Source organism: Musca autumnalis, unplaced genomic scaffold, assembly GCF_047663935.1.
Source record: "Musca autumnalis isolate F117 unplaced genomic scaffold, ASM4766393v1 scaffold_2, whole genome shotgun sequence".
In the NCBI taxonomy this organism is placed as follows: Eukaryota; Metazoa; Arthropoda; class Insecta; order Diptera; family Muscidae; genus Musca; species Musca autumnalis.
In genome coordinates this window covers 28,104,830-28,129,322 of record NW_027411755.1, presented here as the reverse complement: position 1 = coordinate 28,129,322, position 24,493 = coordinate 28,104,830, and the positions used below count along the sequence as shown (strand labels likewise).

Below are 24,493 nucleotides of genomic sequence, written 5' to 3'. Positions count from 1 at the left end.
ATTATCTCTGAACCACATAATTTTTTTTTGGGTTAAATGGACTATTTTCGGGCAAAAAATAATTTTTCAAATAATATTTTTTTAGACTAATAAACGTGGATTTTTTCAATAAAATTATTTCCAGACCAATGAACATAGATTTTTCAAAAAGAAAAAAATACTTTTTTGGCCTTTCCAAAAATATAAATTTTCAGACTAATAAACGGGGTTTTACCAAAAAATATTTTTTCAAATCATTTGGCGCTTTTAGTTAGGTGTTGACACTTTCATGTTTTTATATGCACAACCTCATAAGTGTTTGGGTGAAAGCAGCACAATGATTTCGAAAGGCGATTAAATTAAATTTTAATAAAAAAAAATACTAACAACAGTCGCCTTATCATCTAAAGAAAGCAAATAAATATATAGCAATGTCCAGATGGGCGATGTGAAAGGTCTAAATGACACTCCCTATTATCAGCAAAGCTATGATGGGAAAATAGACTAAGTACGCTTATCATTCAAAAAAAAAAAAAAAAAAAAAACAAACAAACAAAAAAATGGTTTAAATTTCAAATTTATATTTTTGTCTATAAATGGGAGAGGGGAAACTAAACATTTAAAAGTAAACGAAAATTAAATATAAATTTTCCCACTCAGCAATGTGCCTCATTTAAATATTGGATTTCGATCATATATATGTAAAGACCAAATCCGTTTCAGACAATTCGGAGTCGAAAAGTGCAAAGAGTGATACTTTCTGCCTTAGCATAAACATATCATTTGAAATATTTGATAAATAAATCAGATTATAAAATGCAAATTTCAGTTCCACATCGTAAAAACAATATATCGCTGAGTTTTTATTTACATACATGCATGTACAGTATCGGCCAAAACTAAAGCACCCCCTCAGTAAATTTTTTTGAAATGATCATTTTTTGTGAAAACTAAATTATAAATTTATTTTTTATTTTTCTTTTTATTTATTTATATCTTTATAATTGCAAAATACAAAAATAAGGAATTCAGAATTTAATAAACAAAAGTTAAAACTCAAAAAATATTTTAGGTCGCAAATATAAGCGGACAAAACTAAAGCACCCCCCAATTTGAGGTACAACAAAAACTATTGAAATCAATATTTCGTTGCGTATCCTCTATTCTGAATGACGCAATCACATCTTTTTGGTATAGAAGATACTAAATTATTAATTACTGCAGGCGAAATAATTGATTTTCGGAAATTTTAGCTTAAATCCTCAAAATACTGAAAATCGGAAGGTACCGTTATATGGAGGCTATACCCAAACGTGGACCCAGGTCCACGATTTTTGGTGGATATGTTTCGTGACCACTAAGAACCCTTAGTACCAAATTACAGCTAATTTAGTAGGAAAATGTGGCTTAAATATCCGAAATACCGAAGATCGGAAGGTACCGCTATAAGGGGGCTATACCAAAACATTAGCCGATATTGTTCATATTCATCCAAAAATGATGCTACAGCATCCACTAGTCAAATACAATACGCTAACGTTTAAAACTTAGCAAAAGAACGAATTGCAAAAGAACGGTAGACGCCGGCTTATTCAGTCGACGACCAGCAAAAAATGAAGGATTCAGACTGACATTCGCCAAGACCCATTTGGACTGTTTTCCGATGAATCTATGTTTAATTTAAAGTATTTAGATGGTAAAAGGCTTGGCACAAATGGGCAACCGTTAAATCCTAAATATTGCAAAGACGCTGTAAAACATGGAGGCGGAAGGTTTTTTGCTGGTCGTTGACTGAATAAGCCGGCGTCTACCGTTCTTTTGCAATTCGATCTTTTGCTAATTTTTAAACCTACGGGATTTAGTATTTGACCAGAGAATGCTGTAGCATCATTTTTGAACAATATGAACAATATCGGCTAATGTTTTGGTATAGCCCCCTTATAGCGGTACCTTCCGATCTTCGGTATTTCGGATATTTAAGCCACATTTTCCTACTAAATTAGCTGTAATTTGGTACTTAGGGTTCCTAGTGGTCACAAAACATATTCACCAAAAATCGTGGACCTGGGTTCACGTTTGGGTGTAGCCCCCATATAACGGTAACTTCCGATTTTCAGTATTTTGAGGATTTAAGTTAAATTTTCCGAAAACCGATTATTTCGCCTGCAATAATTAATAATTTAGTATCCTTTATGCCTAAAAGATGTGATTGTGCCATCCAGAATAGAGGATAAGCAACGAAATATTGATTTCAATAGTTTTTGCTGTACCTCAAATGGGGGGTGCTTTAGTTTTGTCCGCTTATATTTGCGACCTAAAATGTTTTTTGAATTTTAACTTTTGTTTATTAAATACTGATCTCATTATTTTTGTATTTTTCAATTATAAAGATATAAATAAATAAAAAGAAAAATAAAAAATAAATTTATAATTTAGTTTTCATAAAAAAATTATCATTTCAAAAAAATTTACTGAGGGGGTGCTTTTGTTTTGGCCGATACTGTATATCTATATATGTATGTATGTACTATATACCCTTAATAATTGTAAATTAATTACCTAAAATTTCCAAATTATACTTTAGGCATCGCTCGATTTCCTAATAAGTCGCTTTGTTATCTCAGAATTCTTAGAAATGGTTTTTCTGCTCTCTCATGCTATCTTTGTATATTCTATATCGACGCCTCCAAACAATAGTATGCTAAGTCGACTTAGCATGTTTTCAAGTTCTTTACATTTTTACATTTTACGTCCTTTAACTTAAATTCTGTCAAATTTTGGTAATGATCGGTCAATCCGAACAGAAGTTATAAACAAATGTTTACTCAGAATAGTAGTGAAGGTCAAAGAAAACTGTAAACTTTAAGAGCTTCTCCTGCAAAACTCACTTTTCAGACTTAGCATACTATTATTTGGAGGTGTCGATATTGCTTCAAATAAATTATGCCACTTCAAGAAGGTACCGATGTAATGTACTATGCGAAAATCCTATCCAGTGTTACCATGTGATTCGTGTAAAACCAATAATTAAATAGATACATATCGCGGATTTTGTAAAAAATATTTTTCCATAAATGATTTTTTAAAGAATATTTTTTTCCAACAACGTAGATTTTTAAAGAATAATTTTTCCAAAAATGTCGATTTTTTAAAGAATTTTTGTATACTAAACGTGGACTTTTTAGAAATAATATTATTCCAAAGATTGATTTTAAAATTTTTTTCTACCAAACGTGGATATTTCAAAAAATATTTTATTTAAATCGTCGATTTTTTAAATGGTTTTATTTAGCTCACCCCGTTTGTTTTATTATTTATTCTTGGGTCAAATTTAGTAATTCAAATTTCACCCTCTTCCTGTCAACCGATTAATCTGAAATTTTGTATACACTTTGGATTTTGGTGACAATACAATTATATTTATTCATTATCATTATAAATTCAAGATGGCGGCCGCTACAAAATGGCGGATAACGTAGGTTTTATCAATCCCATCAATATGGGTATCAAATGAAAGGGCTCAACAAGCAGAATACAATATACTATAAAAAAGTCTCAACAAGTAGAATACAATTTACTATGCAAAATTGAAATCTAAGATGGCCGCCGCTACCAAATGGCTGATAACAATTTTTTATCAATCCCACCAATATGGGTATCAAATAAAAGGGCTTGACAAGAAGAATACAGTGCACTATACAGTACATCTTATACACCCGAAAGTCATACAGTTTCCAGCTAAGTACAAATACGGGACGGCTGAAAGAAGAATGTTGCCTTTAATACTATCATGGGCTTCTACTATACATAAAATGCAGGGCAGCACTGTGGATCACGCAGTCGTATACTTAGGTGCGAAACTGTTTGAAGAAGGTCAAGCCTACGTGGCTCTTAGTAGAGTAAGATCTTTGCAGGGACTACGTATAGAGGAGTTGGACTGCAATAAACTAACGGGCAAGAAACCTTGCAATAATGAAGCACTAAACGAATTAAACAGAATGCGAAATAAAAACTAAAAACTAGAAAATAAAAATAGGTGAAAAAAACTTTTTAAGTTAAACGGTTTTATGTTAGACATGCATTGCAATGTTTAAGATAAATGTACTAAAAACCAAAAAATAATAAAATAGATACAGTCGTTGGAATTATAAACATATGCATAGACTAGACTAAAATAAAACCGTGGGGCACGTCAATTGTCTACAAATTATCGACTTAATGTGCGATAGAAGAATCGTTTAATTCGTCGTTAGGCAGTTGGCCCGCAGACGGTGAGGAAATTACTTACTATTTCTTTCTCATGGAAATTCCAATAGTTATACACTCCATGTAAATAAAAGAGATGTTTCAACTAGTTTATCGTTGGACATTCACACTGCTGGCTGGCGAGGAATCGTTTCACTGCTCGTAGTTTGTCTTTAATCGACAAAGTACTACTCGCTCACCACTATGAAACCCTAAAACTCGCTTATAATCGAGCTTGCTAGCTTGTTTCCACATTCTAGCCCTACTTATCACACGTCCATCGTTGTCGGTTGAACAACTGCCTAATTATAGTGTAACATTACAAAACATACATTTTAATCAACGATTGTAGACAATTGACGTGCCCCACGGTTTTATTTTAGTCTAGTCTATGCATATGTTTATAATTCCCACGACTGTATCTATTTTATTATTTTTTGGTTTTTAGTACATTTATCTTAAACATTGCAATGCATGTTTAACATAAAACCGTTTAACTTAAAAAGTTTTTTTTACCTATTTTTATTTAAATATTTATACCCTCAGCCTTTAGGCTAAAGAGGGTATTTACACTTTGATACGACCAAAAATGTGCCTCATCGAAATAATGGTTTTAGACCCCAAGTATGTTTGTACGATATCCGTTTCAGACAATTTTGAGTAGATCTAGCAATGTCCGTCCGTCTGTCTGTCTGTCTGTCTGTCGGTCTGTCTGTCTGGCTGGCTGGTGCGCACGATAACTCTCGAACGGATCAATCGATTCGGTTCAAATTTTGGGTATCGAAATATTTTGTCCAGATTCGATTTAAGTTCGAAGATGGGCCATATAGGTCCACTCCTTCAGGTACCTCCCCCACAAATGTTCAAAACTTGTCGCAAAACTTGTGCGCACGATAACTCTTGTAGGGAACAACCGATTTGGCCCATACTTTGCATATCGTATAATTTCGACCAAACTTAGATTAGGTTCCAATATGGACTCAATCGATCCACTCCTTCCGGTACCTCCCACACAAAATTTCGGAAATGTTCAGTTTAGGACCTGGTCTCGAATCGCTTTGATTTTTGTTTACGCAAGTTGTATTCGCTGTCCTCTATACGACGCTGTAAGTTCCATTAGGGGCAAGTCCATACTTCCTGAGAAAATAGCCTGAAAGTTACAAAAAAAACCCTATGACACCGTGTGTAGTGGTTGGAGCGCAAGATAACTCTGGAACGGATCTGCCGATTCGGTCCAAAATTTGGCTTTCGTAATATTTTGTCCAAACTTAGTTCAAGTTCAAAGATGGATTATATCGGTCCACTCCTTCCGGTACCTCCCCCACAGAAGTTCGAAAATGTTCGGAAAATTTGTGCGTACGATAACTCTTGAAGGGAGTAACCGATTTGGTCCATACTTTGCACATTATGAAATTTCTACCAGACTTAGATGAGGTTCCAATATGGACTCAATCGGTAAACTTCTTCGAGTACCTCCCACACAAAATTTCGGAAAAGTTCAGTTTAGGACCTGCTCTCGAATCGCCTTGGTTTTTGTTGTACCATCTTGTATTCACTGTCCCCTATTTGAAGGTACAAATTTCCTCAGGGGCCAGTCCATACTTCTTGAAAAAATAGCCTGAAAGTTGAAAAACAACCCCTATGACACCATGTTTATCGGTGGAAGCGCAAGATAATTCTCGAACGGAAATGCCGGTTCCGGCCAAAATTTAGCCCTCGTAATATTGTTTTCAAACTTAGTTTAAGTTCGTAGATAAGCCATATCGGTCCACTCCTTCAGGTACCTACCCCTCAAAGGTTCAAAAATATTCGGAAAATATTGTGGGCTCGATAACTCTTGATGGGAGTGACCGATTTGGTCCATACTTTACACATTCTCATAATATCTACCAGATATAGATCAGGTTCGAATATGGACTATATTTGTCCACTCCATCCCGTACCTCCCACACAAAGTTTTGGATAAGTTCACTTTAAGACTTGCCATTGAATCACTTTGATTTTTGTTGAAGCAACTTACATCCGCTGCCTCAATTACGATGGTAAAAGTTGTTTCAGGGGCAAGTCCATACTTCTTGAGAAAACAGCCCGAAGGGTGTAAAAACCCCCTATGGCACCCCCATGGTCTATGTCGATCCATTCCTTTAAGTACTTTTTCAGCAAAATTTTTGAACTTTAATCCTAATCAACATTTTTGTAGGTTCATACGAGACCAACATTTTGAAACCTCCTAAATACATAAGTTTTTTGTGAAAAAAGTGTTTCAATTTGCACAGGCTGAGGGTATATCTCTGTCGGCAAAGCCGACTGATACTTTTTTACTTGTTTTTTTAATCGTGGGTTTTTTATATAACATTTTTTTCTAAAACCGTGGACCTTTTGTATAATATTGTTCTCCCAAAATCGTGGATTTTTTAATATAATATTGTTTTCTAAAATCGGGGATTTTTTAATAATATTGTTTTAAAACATCGTGGATTTTTAAATAATATTTTTTTTCACAGATCGTCGATTTTTTAAATAATATTTTTTTTAAACACCTCGATTTTTTAAATAATTTTTTAGAGATTGTCGATTTTTAAAATATTTTTTCAAAGATCGTCGATTTTTTAAATAATATTTTTTGGTTAAGTCTGGAGTATTTCCCCGTTGGCTTAACTTCATCATTACTTTATTTACAGAGAGTTGCAAAAAAATTAGCTTCATATTTGTTTAAATGTTAAATAAATTCGTAATGAAACTGGATAAGATTTATTTTTAATTAATAGCAGAGGGTGTGATTTAAATTATAAAAATTAGTTTGGGGTCTGAAGGTACTTAGTTATATAGCTATAAATTTTCAAAAAATTTAATTGTTTAGTGTTTTTATGGGTTGTACGCGCTTGTTCCATAGAGTGCATCTTGTAAACTTGGCCGAACTTGGGTTCGATTATTTTTTTTTTTTGGGAATTAGGGCTGCAAATATTTGCAAAATCTTTTGATGACTGCACCCTTAAAATAAGGGATTTTGCATGAAATTCATACAAATTTAGCTGTGCATTTGTATGGGAGCTAAATCAAAATATGGACCTATCTTGAGAAATGTTTGCAAGGAGGAGATCTACCCCCGGAGACACTATAATACCATATTATAGCTAAATATGTTATTAAATATGGGATAACAAGTAAAAATTCAACGAATCGGGGGTACCATAAAAGGGGCTACATCGAAACATAAATCCGTATTGAAAATGTTTTGTAAGAAGATTTTATACACCGTGAGAACACGGAATGCAAATTTACAGCCAAGTTGGTTTAAAAATGTAGTCATGATATTCAAAATACCTTAAATTGGGAGGTACGGTTACATGGGGGCTATATCAAAACGTGCACCTATGTCCATAATTTTTGGTGGAAATATTTTGTGACCACTAGGAACCCTAAGTACCAAATTACAGCTAATTTGCTATGAAATTGTCGTTTAAATCCTCAAAATACTGAAAATGGGAATGTACCGTTATATGGGGGCTATACCAAAACATTGGCCGGTATTGTTTTGGCCCATTATTACCCACAGGTAGGAGCTGAGTTTGTGCAAAATTTCAGTGACGTATCTCAATTCGTTTGCAAGTTATTAATGTCGCGCCGCTAGATCAGTGCTTTCGACCACCGTGCGGCGAAGGGAATTATCAATTGGCTTTTCAGTTTTTGAAATGATGATTTTTCTAGTGAAAACCTGAACTCTTTAGGCATCGAGTATTCTCATGTTAATGAGAATGATGCCCACTTTGGGCTTTCCCAAATAATTTTTTTTCTATATTTGGGTATTTTTTAAATAATATTTTTTAAAATTCTTTTTTTTTTAAAAAAAATCGTTGATTTTTTAAATAATATTTTTTCAAAAAATTGTGCATTTTTTAAATAATTTTTTTTCCAAAATCGTGGAATTTTTAAATATTTTTTTTTTCAAAAATCGTGGATTTTTTTAAGTAATTTTTTTTTTCAAAAATTGTGGATTTTTTAAATAATATTTTTAAATTACTCGTTTATTTTTTTTAGAAAATTTGTATATTAATCTTAGATTTTTTAAAGAATATTTTTAATTTAATCCTGAATTTTTTAAAGAAATTTTTTTCCAACAACTTGGATTTTTAAAAAATATATTTTTCATCAACGTGGATTTTTCTTAAGAATAATTTTTTCAACAACGTGGAATTGTTTTAAGAATATTTTTCCAACAACGTTGATTTTTTAAAGAATATTTTTTCCAACAACGTGGATTTTTTATAGAATATTTTTAAATTAATCGTGGATTTTTTTTTTAAATATGTTTAAATTAATCTTGTATTTTTAAAGAATATCTTTATATTAATCGTGAATTTTTTAAAGAGTATTTTTAGATTAATCTTGGATTTTTTAAAGAGTATTTCTAAATTAATCTTTGATTTTTTAAAGAAAATTTTTAAAGCATATTTTTAAATAAAATGTTTTCAAAAATCGTGGATTTTTTAAATAATAATATTTTAATATTATTTCTTATAATATTTTTTCAAAAATCTTTAATTTTTTAAATAATATTTTTTCAAAAATCGTGGATTTTTTTAATATTTTTTTTTCAAAAATCGTAGATTTATTAAGAATAATTTTTTTCAACTACGTGGAATTGTTTTAAGAATATTGTTCCAACAACGTTGATTTTTTAAAGAATATTTTTTCCAACAACGTGGATTTTTTATAGAATATTTTTAAATTAATCGTGGATTTTTTAAAAAATATGTTTAAATTAATCTTGTATTTTTTAAAGAATATCTTTAAATTTTTAAAGAATATTTTTAAATAAATTGTGGATTTTTTAAATAATAATATTTTAGTATTATTTGTTATAATATTTTTTCAAAAATCTTTAATTTTTTAATTAATATTTTTTTAAAAATCATAGATTTTTTAATAACTTTTTTTCAAAAATCGTGGATTTTTAAAATATTTTTTTTTTCAAAAATCGTAGGTTTTAAAGAATAATATTTTAATATTATTTATAATAATATCTTTTTAAAAACCCTGGATTTTTTAAAGAATATTTTTTCAAAAATCGTGGATTTTTAATAGTATTTTTTCCTTAAATAATACTTTTATTCAAAAATCGTGGATTTTTTAAAAAATATTTTTTTTTTAAATCGTGGATTTTTTAACAGAATATTTTTTCCAAAAATCGTGGTTTTCATTAAATAATATTTTTTTTTTCAAAAATCTTTTTCCTTAAATAATATTTTTTTTTTTCAAAAATCGTGGATTTTTTAAATAATATTTTTTTAAATCGTGGATTTTTTAACAGAATATTTTTTCCAAAAATCGTGTCATTTTTGAAGAATATTCTTATTTTGGGAAAATACTCCTTGTATGGCAACCCTGTCCACTGCCAAAACCCGGCTTGAACACTCATCACAGAGCCATACAATTCAATCTGTGCTGAGACTAACTTAAATGATAACATGCGACAGATAACGCCGGTCTCACAAAACAAGCTGAATGACGCTCTCTAAAACTCACTAGCCAAACTGATAAGCGAATGAATACATTATAGCCCAGCACACAAGAATTCTAGTCAGTCTACGTGTGGCTGTTAAAGCGACAAGATCAACTTGAATTCTCCCCAAGGGAGATTTATTTAAATTGAAAAAATATTTTACGAATCTTAAAGTGCCGCCGATAAACAACATTAAACGGTTTTGTTTTGTAAACTTAAATTAAAAGAAGAAGACGACAAAAATTCGTCGCAGACATGAAACGTCAACGCTGTTCTACGTTATGTCTGCTGTTGGCCTTAATGCAAATATTTGCATATTGCCGGGCAGAAGGGTAAGTTTGGCTTATTACTTAACGTGTTGTTGTTGTTTTTTTAACGTGTTGTATGTTAATGTGTGCTGTGATGTGTGTTCTTGTGATTAAGGCGTATGTTTGTAACATTATGCAGCTACTTCATTACATTCAAGTGTAAAAACAAAGTTTTGTTTGGTTATTTTCTTCTGACTTGTTTTGGAAGGCCATTTGGGATTTCCCCAACATTTAACGTTTTTTTTCTGTCGTAGAATGTGCAACAGTGCCAATGCTAAAAATTAAAATAAAAAAGTTCAGCAAAAAAATCCCCCTGTCGCTGGAAAGCAAATATGGTTACAGTTTAGTCGTCATCGTCGTACTACGTTCTCTCATTTACTTTGTGTGAATATTTAATTTCATTGGAAAATACACACAAGCCAATTTTCGCCAGAATTGCTAAAAGACAAATTGCCATATAAACAATGAAAATAAATTAAATATTCATAACAGGGAAAATTAAAAGTAGAAATTTATTATTACTATTATGATTTTTAAATATTGTTAAGAAAAGATTTTAAGCTAAAAACATATAAAGGAAAGGATTAGGAAATTCAATAATTAAAGTAACACAAAGAAGATATTGTTTTTGGTGAAGATAGAAAAAAATGATAGGTATTTAAAAAATAATAAAAAATCTTAAAAAAATATTAAGACAGAAAAATTTAAGTTTTTGAGGACAATTGAAATATACATTTAAGCAATAAATTTTACAGAACAAGAAAGATTTTTTTAGGGCTAGCAAAAGCTGTTTTTATACCCTCCACCATGGACGTACGCAGGATTTCATTTCGGGGGGGCCACCTTGACCAAAAATCATGAAATTAAAAAATGTTGTGTAGCGTTACATAAAGCTATTTTAAAGGGTTTTTAGTTGATTTTATATGAAATATTGACACAAAGTACATATGTAATTTCAATAGAGAGATATAGATATAAGTTTGAAACAGAGTAAAATGAAGCATATCATAATACGTTCAGTATAATACCGCCTGGTATTTCGAAGTTTCTAACAAAATTCTCCAACAGAATTGACGCACTAACTAAACAATCTTTCAAATAAATATTACACATGTAGGTTTACGTTTTGGTGTATCCCAGACACAGTAGCTCTTATTTGGCATTTTCGATTCTATTTCAAAGATTTACAATATATTTTTATTGAAATTTGAAAAACTTTTGTGTTACTTTTGCCTTTTTAAATTATCAATTGGAAACATTTTTACCGCGAGGACTGATGCTAATAAGAAGATCTATCTAAAAAACCTATTCCTGTTATTTGTATACCATAAATTAATTGAAATAAATAACTAAAAAAAAAGAATAACTCGATTCCCCGAGTGCAGATTAGACTTGTACCGAACATTTCCAATCAATCCAGCTATTGTAAGAAAATAATATTCTTTTATGTCATAAAAACACGAAAATTTTACTATTTTAATTAATTTAATTAATCGAGCTCTATGACCTAAGGAGATTACATTGAAAAATTGATATCTAGAGAAGTCCTACACACATCAACCGCTATGCGACGGTCGTTTCGTTAGTTAGTTAGGCTGACATCCTCAGGCTTATTAGATGTTGTTGTTGCTAGACAATTTTATACATCCAAGATTGCAAATTTGCATTTGTAGGCATCGTAGGCTTTACATGTCTTTCACATCGAAAGATTTTTTAAGTGGATTGTGGTTCTAGAACGCTAGACGTCTAGACGTCAGCAACATTGTCTGTTGGTTGGTGACTATTACTACTATTTTACCAGAAGTTATTGTCAGGGAGTTTTAGAATTTCGTTGTCTTTTTAGTACGTATACACTTTGCGACAAAAATATCGCAACATTTAGGTATTAAACTTCAATACTTTAAAGGATAATTAACAAGTAAAAAAGTATCAGTCGGCTTTGCCGGCAGAGATATACCCTCAGCCTGTATATATTGAAAAAAATTTTCCCAAAAACGTATGTATTTAGGGGTTTTTAAAAATGTTGGGAATTCGAATAGAGAAAAATGTTCATTAGGATTAGAGATCAAAAGTTTTGCGGAGGAGATACTAAAAGGAATGGATCTACATTGACTATTATGAAAGTGGATCTCCAGCCACTACATATGGTGCCATAGGGGGATTTTACAGAAGTATGGACTTACCCCTGAAAAAAACGTTTACCATCGTAATTGAGGCAGCGAATGCAGATTGCTTCAACAAAAATCAAAGTGATTCGAGAGCAGGTCTTAAAGTGAACATATCCGAAATTTTGTGTGGGAGGTACCGGATGGAGTGGACAAATAATGTCCATATTTGAACCTGATCTATATCTCAGGAAGTATGGACTTGCCCCTAATGAAACTTGTACCGTCGTATGGAGGGCACTGAATATAAGTTGCTAAAACAAAAATCAGAGCGATTCGAGAGATGGCACTAAACTGAACTTTTCCCAAATTTTGTGTGGGAGGTACCCGAAGGAGTGGGCCGATTGAGTCTATATTGAAACCTTATTTAAGTCTGGTACACATTTTACGATGGGCAAAGTATGGACCAAATCGGTTACTCCCTGAAGAGGTATTTGGACGTTTTTAGTCACATTTTCAAACCGAATTAGTTATAGTTTGCCATTTAGGGTTCCTAGTGATCAACAAACTTATATTCCAAAGGGTATGGGCATAGGTCCATGTTTTGGTATAGCCCCCATAAACGGGATTTTAGCTACAATTTTCACCCGAACTAGCTGTAAATTGACATCTGAGGTTCTCAGTGGTCATCCAAATTCTCCACCGAACATCGCCAACATAGGTCCATGGTTTAATATAGGCCCCATATAACGATACCTCCCGATTTTCGGTATTTTGAGAATTTTAGGAACAATTTTTAATCGAACTAGCTATAATTTGACATTTGAATTTTCAGTGATTACGAAACTTCTTCACTAAAATTCGTCAACATAGGTCCATCTTTTCGTATAGATCCTGTATAAAGGTACCTCCCGATTTTCAGCATTTTGAGGGTCTACATTGTTTGATGGAACTACCCTCAATTTAATTTGACTTTTGAGATTGTCTAAAGTTACAAAACTTTTCCACCAAAAATAATAAAGATAGGTTGACACTTTGATATAGTCCCGTAGATGGTACCTTTCACCTGGCTAAACACATTTTTTAGATTAGATTTGATAATAAAGACAATTGGTGTATCTATCCATGGTCGAAAATTTTTTCCACCTAAAATTGTGAAAGGACACTAATTATTCCATTTTAATTAAGACTATTTTATGGTGGAGGGTATAAAAAGCTTGGCCCGGCCGAACTTAACGACTTTTTACTTGTTAAATATTTGTACGGGTATTTGCTAGCACAACTTTATTTATTTTTATTTAAATATTTTACGTGAATTTTAAAGAATATTTTTCCATATTTCGTGGATTTTTAAATAACATTTTTTTTCATATTTCGTGGATTTTTTAAAGAATATTTTTCCATATTTCGTTAAAGCCTATTTTTCCATATTTCGTGGATTTTTTAAAGAATATTTTCCATATTTTGCGGATTTTTCAAAGAATAATTTTCCATATTACGTGGATTTTTTAAACAATATTTGTTCATATTTCGTGAATTTGTTAAAGAATATTTTTTCTATATTTCGTGACTTTTTTAAGTAATAATTTTCCATATTTTGTGAATTTTTCAAATAATATTTTTCCATATTTCGTGGATTTTTTAAAGAATATTTTTCAAATTTTAAAGAATATTTTTCCATATTTCGTGGATTTTTAAGGATATTTTTCCATATTTCGTGCATTTTTTAAAGAATATTTCGTGGATTTTTTAAAGAATATTTTTCCATATTTCGTGGATTTTTTAAAGAATATTTTTCCATATTTCGTGGATTTTTTAAAGAATATTTTTCCATATTTCGTGGATTTTTTGTAGATAATTTTTCCATATTTCGTGGATTTTTTAAAGAATATTTTTCCATATTTCGTGCATTTTTTAAAGAATATTTCGTGGATTTTTTAAAGAATATTTTTCCATATTTCGTGGATTTTTTAAAGAATATTTTTCCATATTTCGTGGATTTTTTAAAGAATATTTTTCCATATTTCGTGGATTTTTTGTAGATAATTTTTCCATATTTCGTGGATTTTTTAAAGAATATTTTTCCATATTTCGTGGATTTTTTAAAGAATATTTTTCCATATTTCGTGGATTTTTTAAAGAATATTTTTCCATATTTCGTGGATTTTTTAAAGAATATTTTTCCATATTTCGTGGATTTTTTAAAGAATATTTTTCCATATTTCGTGGATTTTTTAAAGAATATTTTTCCATATTTCGTGGATTTTTTAAAGAATATTTTTCCATATTTCGTGGATTTTTTAAAGAATATTTTTCCATATTTCGTGGATTTTTTAAAGAATATTTTTCCATATTTCGTGGATTTTTTAAAGAATATTTTTCCATATTTCGTGGATTTTTTAAAGAATATTTTTCCATATTTCGTGGATTTTTTAAAGAATATTTTTCCATATTTCGTGGATTTTTTAAAGAATATTTTTCCATATTTCGTGGATTCTTTAAAGAATATTTTTCCATATTTCGTGGATTTTTTAAAGAATATTTTTCCATATTTCGTGGATTTTTTAAAGAATATTTTTCCATATTTCGTGGATTTTTTAAAGAATATTTTTCCATATTTCGTGGTTTTTTTAAAGAATATTTTTCCATATTTCGTGGATTTTTTAAAGAATATTTTTCCATATTTCGTGGATTTTTTAAAGAATATTTTTCCATATTTCGTGGATTCTTTAAAGAATATTTTTCCATATTTCGTGGATTTTTTAAAGAATATTTTTCCATATTTCGTGGATTTTTTAAAGAATATTTTTCCATATTTCGTGGATTTTTTAAAGAATATTTTTCCATATTTCGTGGATTTTTTAAAGAATATTTTTCCATATTTCGTGGATTTTTTAAAGAATATTATTCCATATTTCGTGGATTTTTTAAAGAATATTTTTCCATATTTCGTGGATTTTTTAAAGAATATTTTTCCATATTTCGTGGATTTTTTAAAGAATATTTTTCCATATTTCGTGGATTTTTTAAAGAATATTTTTCCATATTTCGTGGATTTTTTAAAGAATATTTTTCCATATTTCGTGGATTTTTTAAAGAATATTTTTCCATATTTCGTGGATTTTTTAAAGAATATTTTTCCATATTTCGTGGATTTTTTAAAGAATATTTTTCCATATTTCGTGGATTTTTTAAAGAATATTTTTCCATATTTCGTGGATTTTTTAAAGAATATTTTTCCATATTTCGTGGATTTTTTAAAGAATATTTTTCCATATTTCGTGGATTTTTTAAAGAATATTTTTCCATATTTCGTGGATTTTTTAAAGAATATTTTTCCATATTTCGTGGATTTTTTAAAGAATATTTTTCCATATTTCGTGGATTTTTTAAAGAATATTTTTCCATATTTCGTGGATTTTTTAAAGAATATTTTTCCATATTTCGTGGATTTTTTAAAGAATATTTTTCCATATTTCGTGGATTTTTTAAAGAATATTTTTCCATATTTCGTGGATTTTTTAAAGAATATTTTTCCATATTTCGTGGATTTTTTAAAGAATATTTTTCCATATTTCGTGGATTTTTTAAAGAATATTTTTCCATATTTCGTGGATTTTTTAAAGAATATTTTTCCATATTTCGTGGATTTTTTAAAGAATATTTTTCCATATTTCGTGGATTTTTTAAAGAATATTTTTCCATATTTCGTGGATTTTTTAAAGAATATTTTTCCATATTTCGTGGATTTTTTAAAGAATATTTTTCCATATTTCGTGGATTTTTTAAAGAATATTTTTCCATATTTCGTGGATTTTTTAAAGAATATTTTTCCATATTTCGTGGATTTTTTAAAGAATATTTTTCCATATTTCGTGGATTTTTTAAAGAATATTTTTCCATATTTCGTGGATTTTTTAAAGAATATTTTTCCATATTTCGTGGATTTTTTAAAGAATATTTTTCCATATTTCGTGGATTTTTTAAAGAATATTTTTCCATATTTCGTGGATTTTTTAAAGAATATTTTTCCATATTTCGTGGATTTTTTAAAGAATATTTTTCCATATTTCGTGGATTTTTTAAAGAATATTTTTCCATATTTCGTGGATTTTTTAAAGAATATTTTTCCATATTTCGTGGATTTTTTAAAGAATATTTTTCCATATTTCGTGGATTTTTTAAAGAATATTTTTCCATATTTCGTGGATTTTTTAAAGAATATTTTTCCATATTTCGTGGATTTTTTAAAGAATATTTTTCCATATTTCGTGGATTTTTTAAAGAATATTTTTCCATATTTCGTGGATTTTTTAAAGAATATTTTTCCATATTTCGTGGATTTTTTAAAGAATATTTTTCCATATTTCGTGGATTTTTTAAAGAATATTTTTCCATATTTCGTGGATTTTTTAAAGAATATTTTTCCATATTTCGTGGATTTTTTAAAGAATATTTTTCCATATTTCGTGGATTTTTTAAAGAATATTTTTCCATATTTCGTGGATTTTTTAAAGAATATTTTTCCATATTTCGTGGATTTTTTAAAGAATATTTTTCCATATTTCGTGGATTTTTTAAAGAATATTTTTCCATATTTCGTGGATTTTTTAAAGAATATTTTTCCATATTTCGTGGATTTTTTAAAGAATATTTTTCCATATTTCGTGGATTTTTTAAAGAATATTTTTCCATATTTCGTGGATTTTTTAAAGAATATTTTTCCATATTTCGTGGATTTTTTAAAGAATATTTTTCCATATTTCGTGGATTTTTTAAAGAATATTTTTCCATATTTCGTGGATTTTTTAAAGAATATTTTTCCATATTTCGTGGATTTTTTAAAGAATATTTTTCCATATTTCGTGGATTTTTTAAAGAATATTTTTCCATATTTCGTGGATTTTTTAAAGAATATTTTTCCATATTTCGTGGATTTTTTAAAGAATATTTTTCCATATTTCGTGGATTTTTTAAAGAATATTTTTCCATATTTCGTGGATTTTTTAAAGAATATTTTTCCATATTTCGTGGATTTTTTAAAGAATATTTTTCCATATTTCGTGGATTTTTTAAAGAATATTTTTCCATATTTCGTGGATTTTTTAAAGAATATTTTTCCATATTTCGTGGATTTTTTAAAGAATATTTTTCCATATTTCGTGGATTTTTTAAAGAATATTTTTCCATATTTCGTGGATTTTTTAAAGAATATTTTTCCATATTTCGTGGATTTTTTAAAGAATATTTTTCCATATTTCGTGGATTTTTTAAAGAATATTTTTCCATATTTCGTGGATTTTTTAAAGAATAATTTTCCATATTTCGTGGATTTTTTAAAGAATATTTTCCATATTTTGTAGATTTTTTAAAGAATATTTTCCATATTTTGTAGATTTTTTAAAGATTTTTTAGGTATTTCGTGAATTTCCATTTTTCTCCATATGTCGTCAATTTTTAAAGACAATTTTTCCATATTTTTTGTTTAAAGATAATATTATGCAAAAATGTTAAGGCTTTTATATGGAGGAGACTGTTAAAGCTTATACCGTAAATAGAACGTGCATACTGAGACACGTGTTGAGTTCTATGTAAACCAAAAACATAACGTGTAAGGCTGTTAAAAGCCACGTTTAGCTTTCGTCGACTTAGGGAGTCACAATTAGCATAAAGTTCAGAGCCGTATATCAAGCCGGGTACCAGAAACGTTTTAGCCAGAAGTCACCGTATATTAGGGGAGGGTAAACGAATGCGTTAATCATAAAGTGCGCAATTTAGAATAAATTTGTCCAACCACCTGGTTAATGTGGTTGGACCAACATAGAGTGGAATTAAAAAGTACTCCCAGGTTTTTAGCATGCTTGACAAGTTCTATTTCTTCCTGATTTATAGAATATCAACGTTTTCAATAAGCAGCCTTTTATTTTTGTGACATTTAGACTTAGTAGAGTTCAAGAGGAGACCGTTTGCTGTGGCCCGTTTATAAACTCTGTCAAGGTCATCATTTAATTTAAGAATGGATTACCTTGCATTACTCACATGGGTGCTTAAGAATTTTTTGCACATCATCGGCATACATATGCACACTGCTGTGAACTACTTGATTGGGAAGGTCATTCGCGTACATACTGAAAAGAAGGGACCCAATAATGGATCCTTGTGACACACCCTTACATACCACCAATGGTTTGGATTTAGAGCTTCCAGAGTATACCGATTGTGAACGGTTGGACAAGTAGGATTTGATGAGGTTAGTCGATGTATTGGAAAAATTAAAAAGACGGCGAAGTTTAATATGGAGATCAATATGATCGACGGTATCAAAAGCCTTGGAGTGATCCAATAAAACGAGAAAACATGCTTTGTTCTCATCAACGTCACATCTGATTGACTCTAAAACTTCTAATAACGCGCTGATGCAACTGTGCTCCGATCGGAAACCTGACTGTACCTCAGATAGTAGTCTAGTGCATAGGAGACATTCTGATATTTGGGCGTTTATAAGTTTCTCGAAGACTTTAGATATAAAAGGAAGTATTACAATAGGCCGATATTCCATATTCGATTTCGGGACAAGAACAATTTTGGCATGTTTCCAAAGGGCGGGAAAAGTACTTGTGGTCAGTATTGTGTTGAATAGATAAGTAAAATAAGGTAGAAGGAGTGGTAGAGACTTAACACTCCTAAAACTTCGTCACTGGTGACACAACGGAACTCAAAAGATACCTCACCAGATATTTCGTCATTAGATGCACTATTAGTGCTATAAAAGGAAAGGTCTGCTGCAATAGCTGGAATATCGATGAATGATTTATTGAGGTCATCCACGTCACATTGAACGGAAGTAGTAGCAGTTGGTTTGCCAGCACCAATTTCATTAATGGGTTTCCACTTACTCTTGGAGTCCAATGCGGAACTAAATCGAGTCGAGTAATATTCCATTTTGGCAAGATTTATTTGACCACTTGCTCTCCTCCGAGCTAATCGAAATTCGTCATGTAGTTCAGGAGTTTTTTAGCGTTTCCATCTATTATAAGCTATGTCTCTATCTGCAATACAAGCTTTAATAGTCGAGTTGAACCAGGGTTTACTTTTCATATCGACGCGCTTAGTTTTTATTGGAACAGTCTCAAGAAACATGATATTTTTCTGCATAAATTCCGATTGCTGATCAACGGAAGTTAAATAATATATAACATCCCAGTTTGTTCATATTTCGTGAATTTTTTAAATAATATTTTTCAATATTTTGCGGATTATTCAAAGAATATTTTTCCATATTTCGTGGATTTTTTTAAAGAATAGTTTTCCATTTTTCGTAAATTTGTTAAAGAATACTTTTTCATATTTCGTGGATTTTTTAAACAATTATTGTTCATATTTCGTAAATTTGTTAAAGAATATTTTTCAATATTTTGTGGATTTTTTAAAAATTATTAGAAATTTCGTGGATTTTTAAAAAATCATTTTTACATATTTCGTGGATTTTTTAAAGAATATTTTTCCATATTTTGTGGATTTTTTAAAGATTATTTTTAGAAAATTCGTGGATTTTTTTAAGAATTTTTATTTTCATATTTCGTGGATTTTTTAAAGATTTTTTTTTTCATATTTCGTGGATTTTTTAAAGATTTTTTTTTTCATATTTCGTGGATTTTTTAAAGAATTTTTTTTTCATATTTCGTGGATTTTTTGAAAGATTTTTTTTCATATTTCGTGGATTTTTTAAAGATTTTTTTTTCATATTTCGTGGATTTTTGAAAGATTTTTTTTTTCATATTTCGTGGATTTTTAAAGATTTTTTTCATATTTCGTGGATTTTTTAAAGATTTTTTTTTAAATTTCGTGGAATTTTTAAAGAATTTTTTTCATATTTCGTGGATTTTTTAAAGAATTTTTTTTCATATTTCGTGGATTTTTTAAAGATTTTTTTTTTTTCATATTTAGTGGATTTTTTGAAAGATTTTTTTTCATATTTAAAGATTTTTTTTCACATTTCGTGGAATTTTTAAAGATTTTTTTTTATATTTCGTGGTTTTATAAACAATATTTGTTTATATTTCGTTTTCGTGTTATAGAATATTTTTGCATATTTCGTGGATTTTTTAAAGAATATATTTTTTATTATTCGTGGATTTTTTAAAGAATATATTTTTTATTCTTCGTGGATTTTTTAAAGAATATTTTCCCATATTTTGATGATTTTTTAAAGATTATTTCTAGGTATTTCGTGAATTTAAAAAAAAAAACATTTTTACATATTTAGTGGATTTTTTAAAAAACATTTTTAAATATTTCGTGGATATTTTAAAGAATATTTTTTCACATATCTTGGGTTTTTTAAAGAATATTTTTTCATATTTCGTGGATTTTTCAAAGAATAATTTTTTCCATACATCGTGGATTTTTTAAAGAATATTTTTCCATTTTTCGTGGATTTTTTAAAGAACATTTTTCCATATTTCGTGGATTTTTTAAAGAACATTTTTCCATATTTCGTGGATTTTTTAAAGAATATTTTTCCATATTTCGTGGATTTTTTAAAGAATATTTTTCCATATTTCGTGGATTTTTTAAAGAATATTTTTCCATATTTCGTGGATTTTTTAAAGAACATTTTTCCATATTTCGTGGATTTTTTAAAGAATGTTTTTCCATATTTCGTGGATTTTTTAAAGAATATTTTTCCATATTTCGTGGATTTTTTAAAGAATATTTTTCCATATTTCGTGGATTTTTTAAAGAATATTTTTCCATATTTCGTGGATTTTTTAAAGAATATTTTTCCATATTTCGTGGATTTTTTAAAGAATATTTTTCCATATTTCGTGGATTTTTTAAAGAATATTTTTCCATATTTCGTGGATTTTTTAAAGAATATTTTTCCATATTTCGTGGATTTTTTAAAGAATATTTTTCCATATTTCGTGGATTTTTTAAAGAATATTTTTCCATATTTCGTGGATTTTTTAAAGAATATTTTTCCATATTTCGTGGATTTTTTAAAGAATATTTTTCCATATTTCGTGGACCTTTAAAGTATTTTTTTCTCCATCAAACGTGGATTTTTTAAACAATTTTTTTCATCAAACGTGGATTTTTTAAACAATTTTTTTTCATCAAACGAGGATTTTTTAAACCATTTTTTCAGCGAACGTGGATTTTTTAAACAATTTTTTTCATCAAACGAGGATTTTTTAAACCATTTTTTCAGCGAACGTTGATTTTTTAAATAATTTTTTCCATCAAACGTGGATTTTTTAAATAATTTTTTCCATCAAACGTGGATTTTTTAAATAATTTTTTTCCTTCAAACGTGGATTTTTAAAAATTTGTTTTCCTTCAAACGTGGATTTTTTAAATATTTCTTTTTCCATCAAACGTGGATTTTTTAAATATTTCTTTTTCCATCAAACGTGGATTTTTTAAATAAGATTTTTCCATCAAACGTGGATTTTTTAAATAATTTTTTCCATCAAACGTGGATTTTTTAAATAATTTTTTTCCATCAAACGTGGATTTTTTAAATAATTTTTTCCCATCAAACGTGGATTTTTTAAATAATTTTTTTCCATCAAACGTGGATTTTTTAAATAATTTTTTCCATCAAACGTGGATTTTTTAAATAATTTTTTTCCATCAAACGTGGATTTTTTAAATAATTTTTTCCCATCAAACGTGGATTTTTTAAATAATTTTTTTCCATCAAACGTGGATTTTTTAAATAATTTTTTTCCATCAAACGTGGATTTTTTAAATAATTTTTTTCCATCAAACGTGGATTATTTAAATAATTTTTTTCCATCAAACGTGGATTTTTTAAATAATTTTTTTTCCATCAAACGTGGATTTTTTAAATAATTTTTTCCCATCAAACGTGGATTTTTTAAATAATTTTTTTCCATCAAACGTGGATTTTTTAAATAATTTTTTTCCATCAAACGTGGATTTTTTAAATAATTTTTTTCCATCAAACGTGGATTTTTTAAATAATTTTTTTCAATCAAACGTGGATTTTTTAAATAATTTTTTTCATCAAACGTGGATTTTTTAAATAATTTTTTTCCATCAAACGTGGATTTTTTAAATAATTTTTTTCCATCAAACGTGGATTTTTTAAATAATTTTTTTCCATCAAACGTGGATTTTTTAAATAATTTTTTTTCCATCAAACGTGGATTTTTTAAATAATTTTTTTCCATCAAACGTGGATTTTTTAAATAATTTTTTTCCATCAAACGTGGATTTTTTAAATAATTTTTTTTCCATCAAACGTGGATTTTTTAAATAATTTTTTTCCATCAAACGTGGATTTTTTAAATAATTTTTTTTCCATCAAACGTGGATTTTTTAAATTATTTTTTTCCATCAAACGTGGATTTTTTAAATAATTTTTTTCCATCAAACGTGGATTTTTTAAATAATTTTTTTCCATCAAACGTGGATTTTTTAAATAATTTTTTTTTTTCCATCAAACGTGGGTTTTTTAAATAATTTTTTTCCACCAAACGTGGATTTTTCAAAGAATATTATTCCATATATCTCGGATTTTTTAAAGAATATTTTTCTACATTTGTGGATTTTTTAAAGAATACTATTCCATATATCTCGGATTTTTTAAAGAATATTTTTCTACATTTGTGGATTTTTTAAAGAATACTATTCCATATATCTCGGATTTTTTAAAGAATATTTTTCTACATTTGTGGATTTTTTAAAGAATACTATTCCATATATCTCGGATTTTTTAAAGAATATTTTTCTACATTTGTGGATTTTTTAAAGAATACTATTCCATATATCTCGGATTTTTTAAAGAATATTTTTCTACATTTGTGGATTTTTTAAAGAATATATTTCCATATTTCGTGAATTTTTAAAGAATACGTTTCCATATTTTGTGGATTGTTCAAAGAATGTTTTTCCATAAATCGTGGATTTTTTAAAGAAAAATTTTCCACATGTCGTGGATTTAGAAAAAAAAAATTATTAAAAAATCCACTTTTGGTGCATCGTTGAAAAAATATATTTAAAAAATCTACGTTAGATGGATCATTGAAGAAAAAATTATTAAAAAATCCACGGTTGATGTATCGATGAATAAAAAACTTTTTAACAATCAACCTTTGATGGATCGTTGAAAAAAATTATTTAAAAAATCCAAGTTTGATGGATTGTTGAAAAAAAAAATTATTTAAAAAATTCACGTTTGATGGATCGTTGAAAAAAATATTTTTTTAAAAACGACACTTTCTTCAGTAGTTCCTCAAGATTTATTTCTTAAAAACAATAAAAAAGACAACCTTTATTATCGTCCCTGCTTATTTTGTTTAAATATTGTTCCACCCTAGTGTTCTTCTTTTCATATTTGTTTACAATTCATTTTAGCATCTTTATCAAATTAATGATTATTTAACAAAACCAAATCCGGTTTGTTCTTGGCAAACTGTAAAATCGTGTTTGTCATAAATTAGCAATTATAAAATAATAAATGATGCTATAAACTTTCTTTTCAAATATTTAATTATATATTACAAATGAATTTCAATATTTTTAAAGAAAGAAAGAAAGTTTATTAATAATCCAAAAAATTGCCAGCATTGCTACCAGTCGTGCAATTCTGACATTTTAAACAATTCTTTTAAATACTCGTGGCAATAATTCGCATCTTAATTGTCAAGTAATTGACAATATCTCCTCCATGTGATGCAAGTGAAGAAATTTTGTTAATTAGTGCAAATGTTGTTTATGGCAGATAACGGCAGGACAGTGACGTATCTTAGCTATAATTGGTTAAGCTTTACTTTGAAAGTTAGAATAGTAATGTTCCAAGGTTCGATGTACTATACGTATGTTAATATGTTTGTCCATTAATAAAATGAAACCTTGTAACATTTGAGGTGTACATGTGACTAGCTCTCTTCGTCACCCCTCAAAAGCCATTGTGGTCTATGTCAACGCTGGAGCCATATTCATGCCAAGAAACTAATAACAACCAAGTTGATTCAAAATACAACAAAATCAATTTTATTTTATTTTTGTTTAATTTTTTTTATTTTTATAGACATTCTTGTGCTTCATCACAGAGCTTGTGTAATTAAAATTGGCATGAATAATGGCAACTTGGTGAAAAAATAATACATATAAAACGTGATTTGAGATCACAATACCGGACATCTGTTTTGTTAAATATTGTAATAAATGTTGTTTTTACGGGGCTTGTTTGTAATCAGCGACAGTGGCAATTAAAAGGAAAATGTATAGTTAATTAAAATTTCATAGGAAATCAGAACAGCGCCTTTCGAGGCCTTTTGAACTTGTCCAAATTTAACACTATGACCAGGTGTAAGGGT

General features: G+C 28.5%; 2 protein-coding genes across 4 annotated transcripts in view; one reads left to right on the top strand and one right to left on the bottom strand.

Moving 5' to 3' along the window:
• Positions 1-24,493, bottom strand: part of DIP-epsilon (Dpr-interacting protein epsilon) — a 791,100-nt gene that overhangs the window by 609,507 nt on the left and 157,100 nt on the right. The gene's annotated exons all lie outside the window — the stretch shown is intronic.
• Positions 9,667-24,493, top strand: part of LOC141393833 (thioester-containing protein 1 allele R1-like) — a 48,931-nt gene continuing 34,104 nt past the window's right edge. For 2 of the 3 annotated variants that reach the window (XM_073967380.1, XM_073967378.1), the window contains exon 1: positions 9,705-10,059. In XM_073967380.1, the coding sequence (XP_073823481.1) occupies positions 9,983-10,059 (77 nt within the window). In that variant the 5' untranslated portion in view covers positions 9,705-9,982. Of the gene's footprint in view, positions 10,060-24,493 lie in introns of all 3 variants that reach the window. The other variant, XM_073967379.1, reaches the window with a different exon arrangement.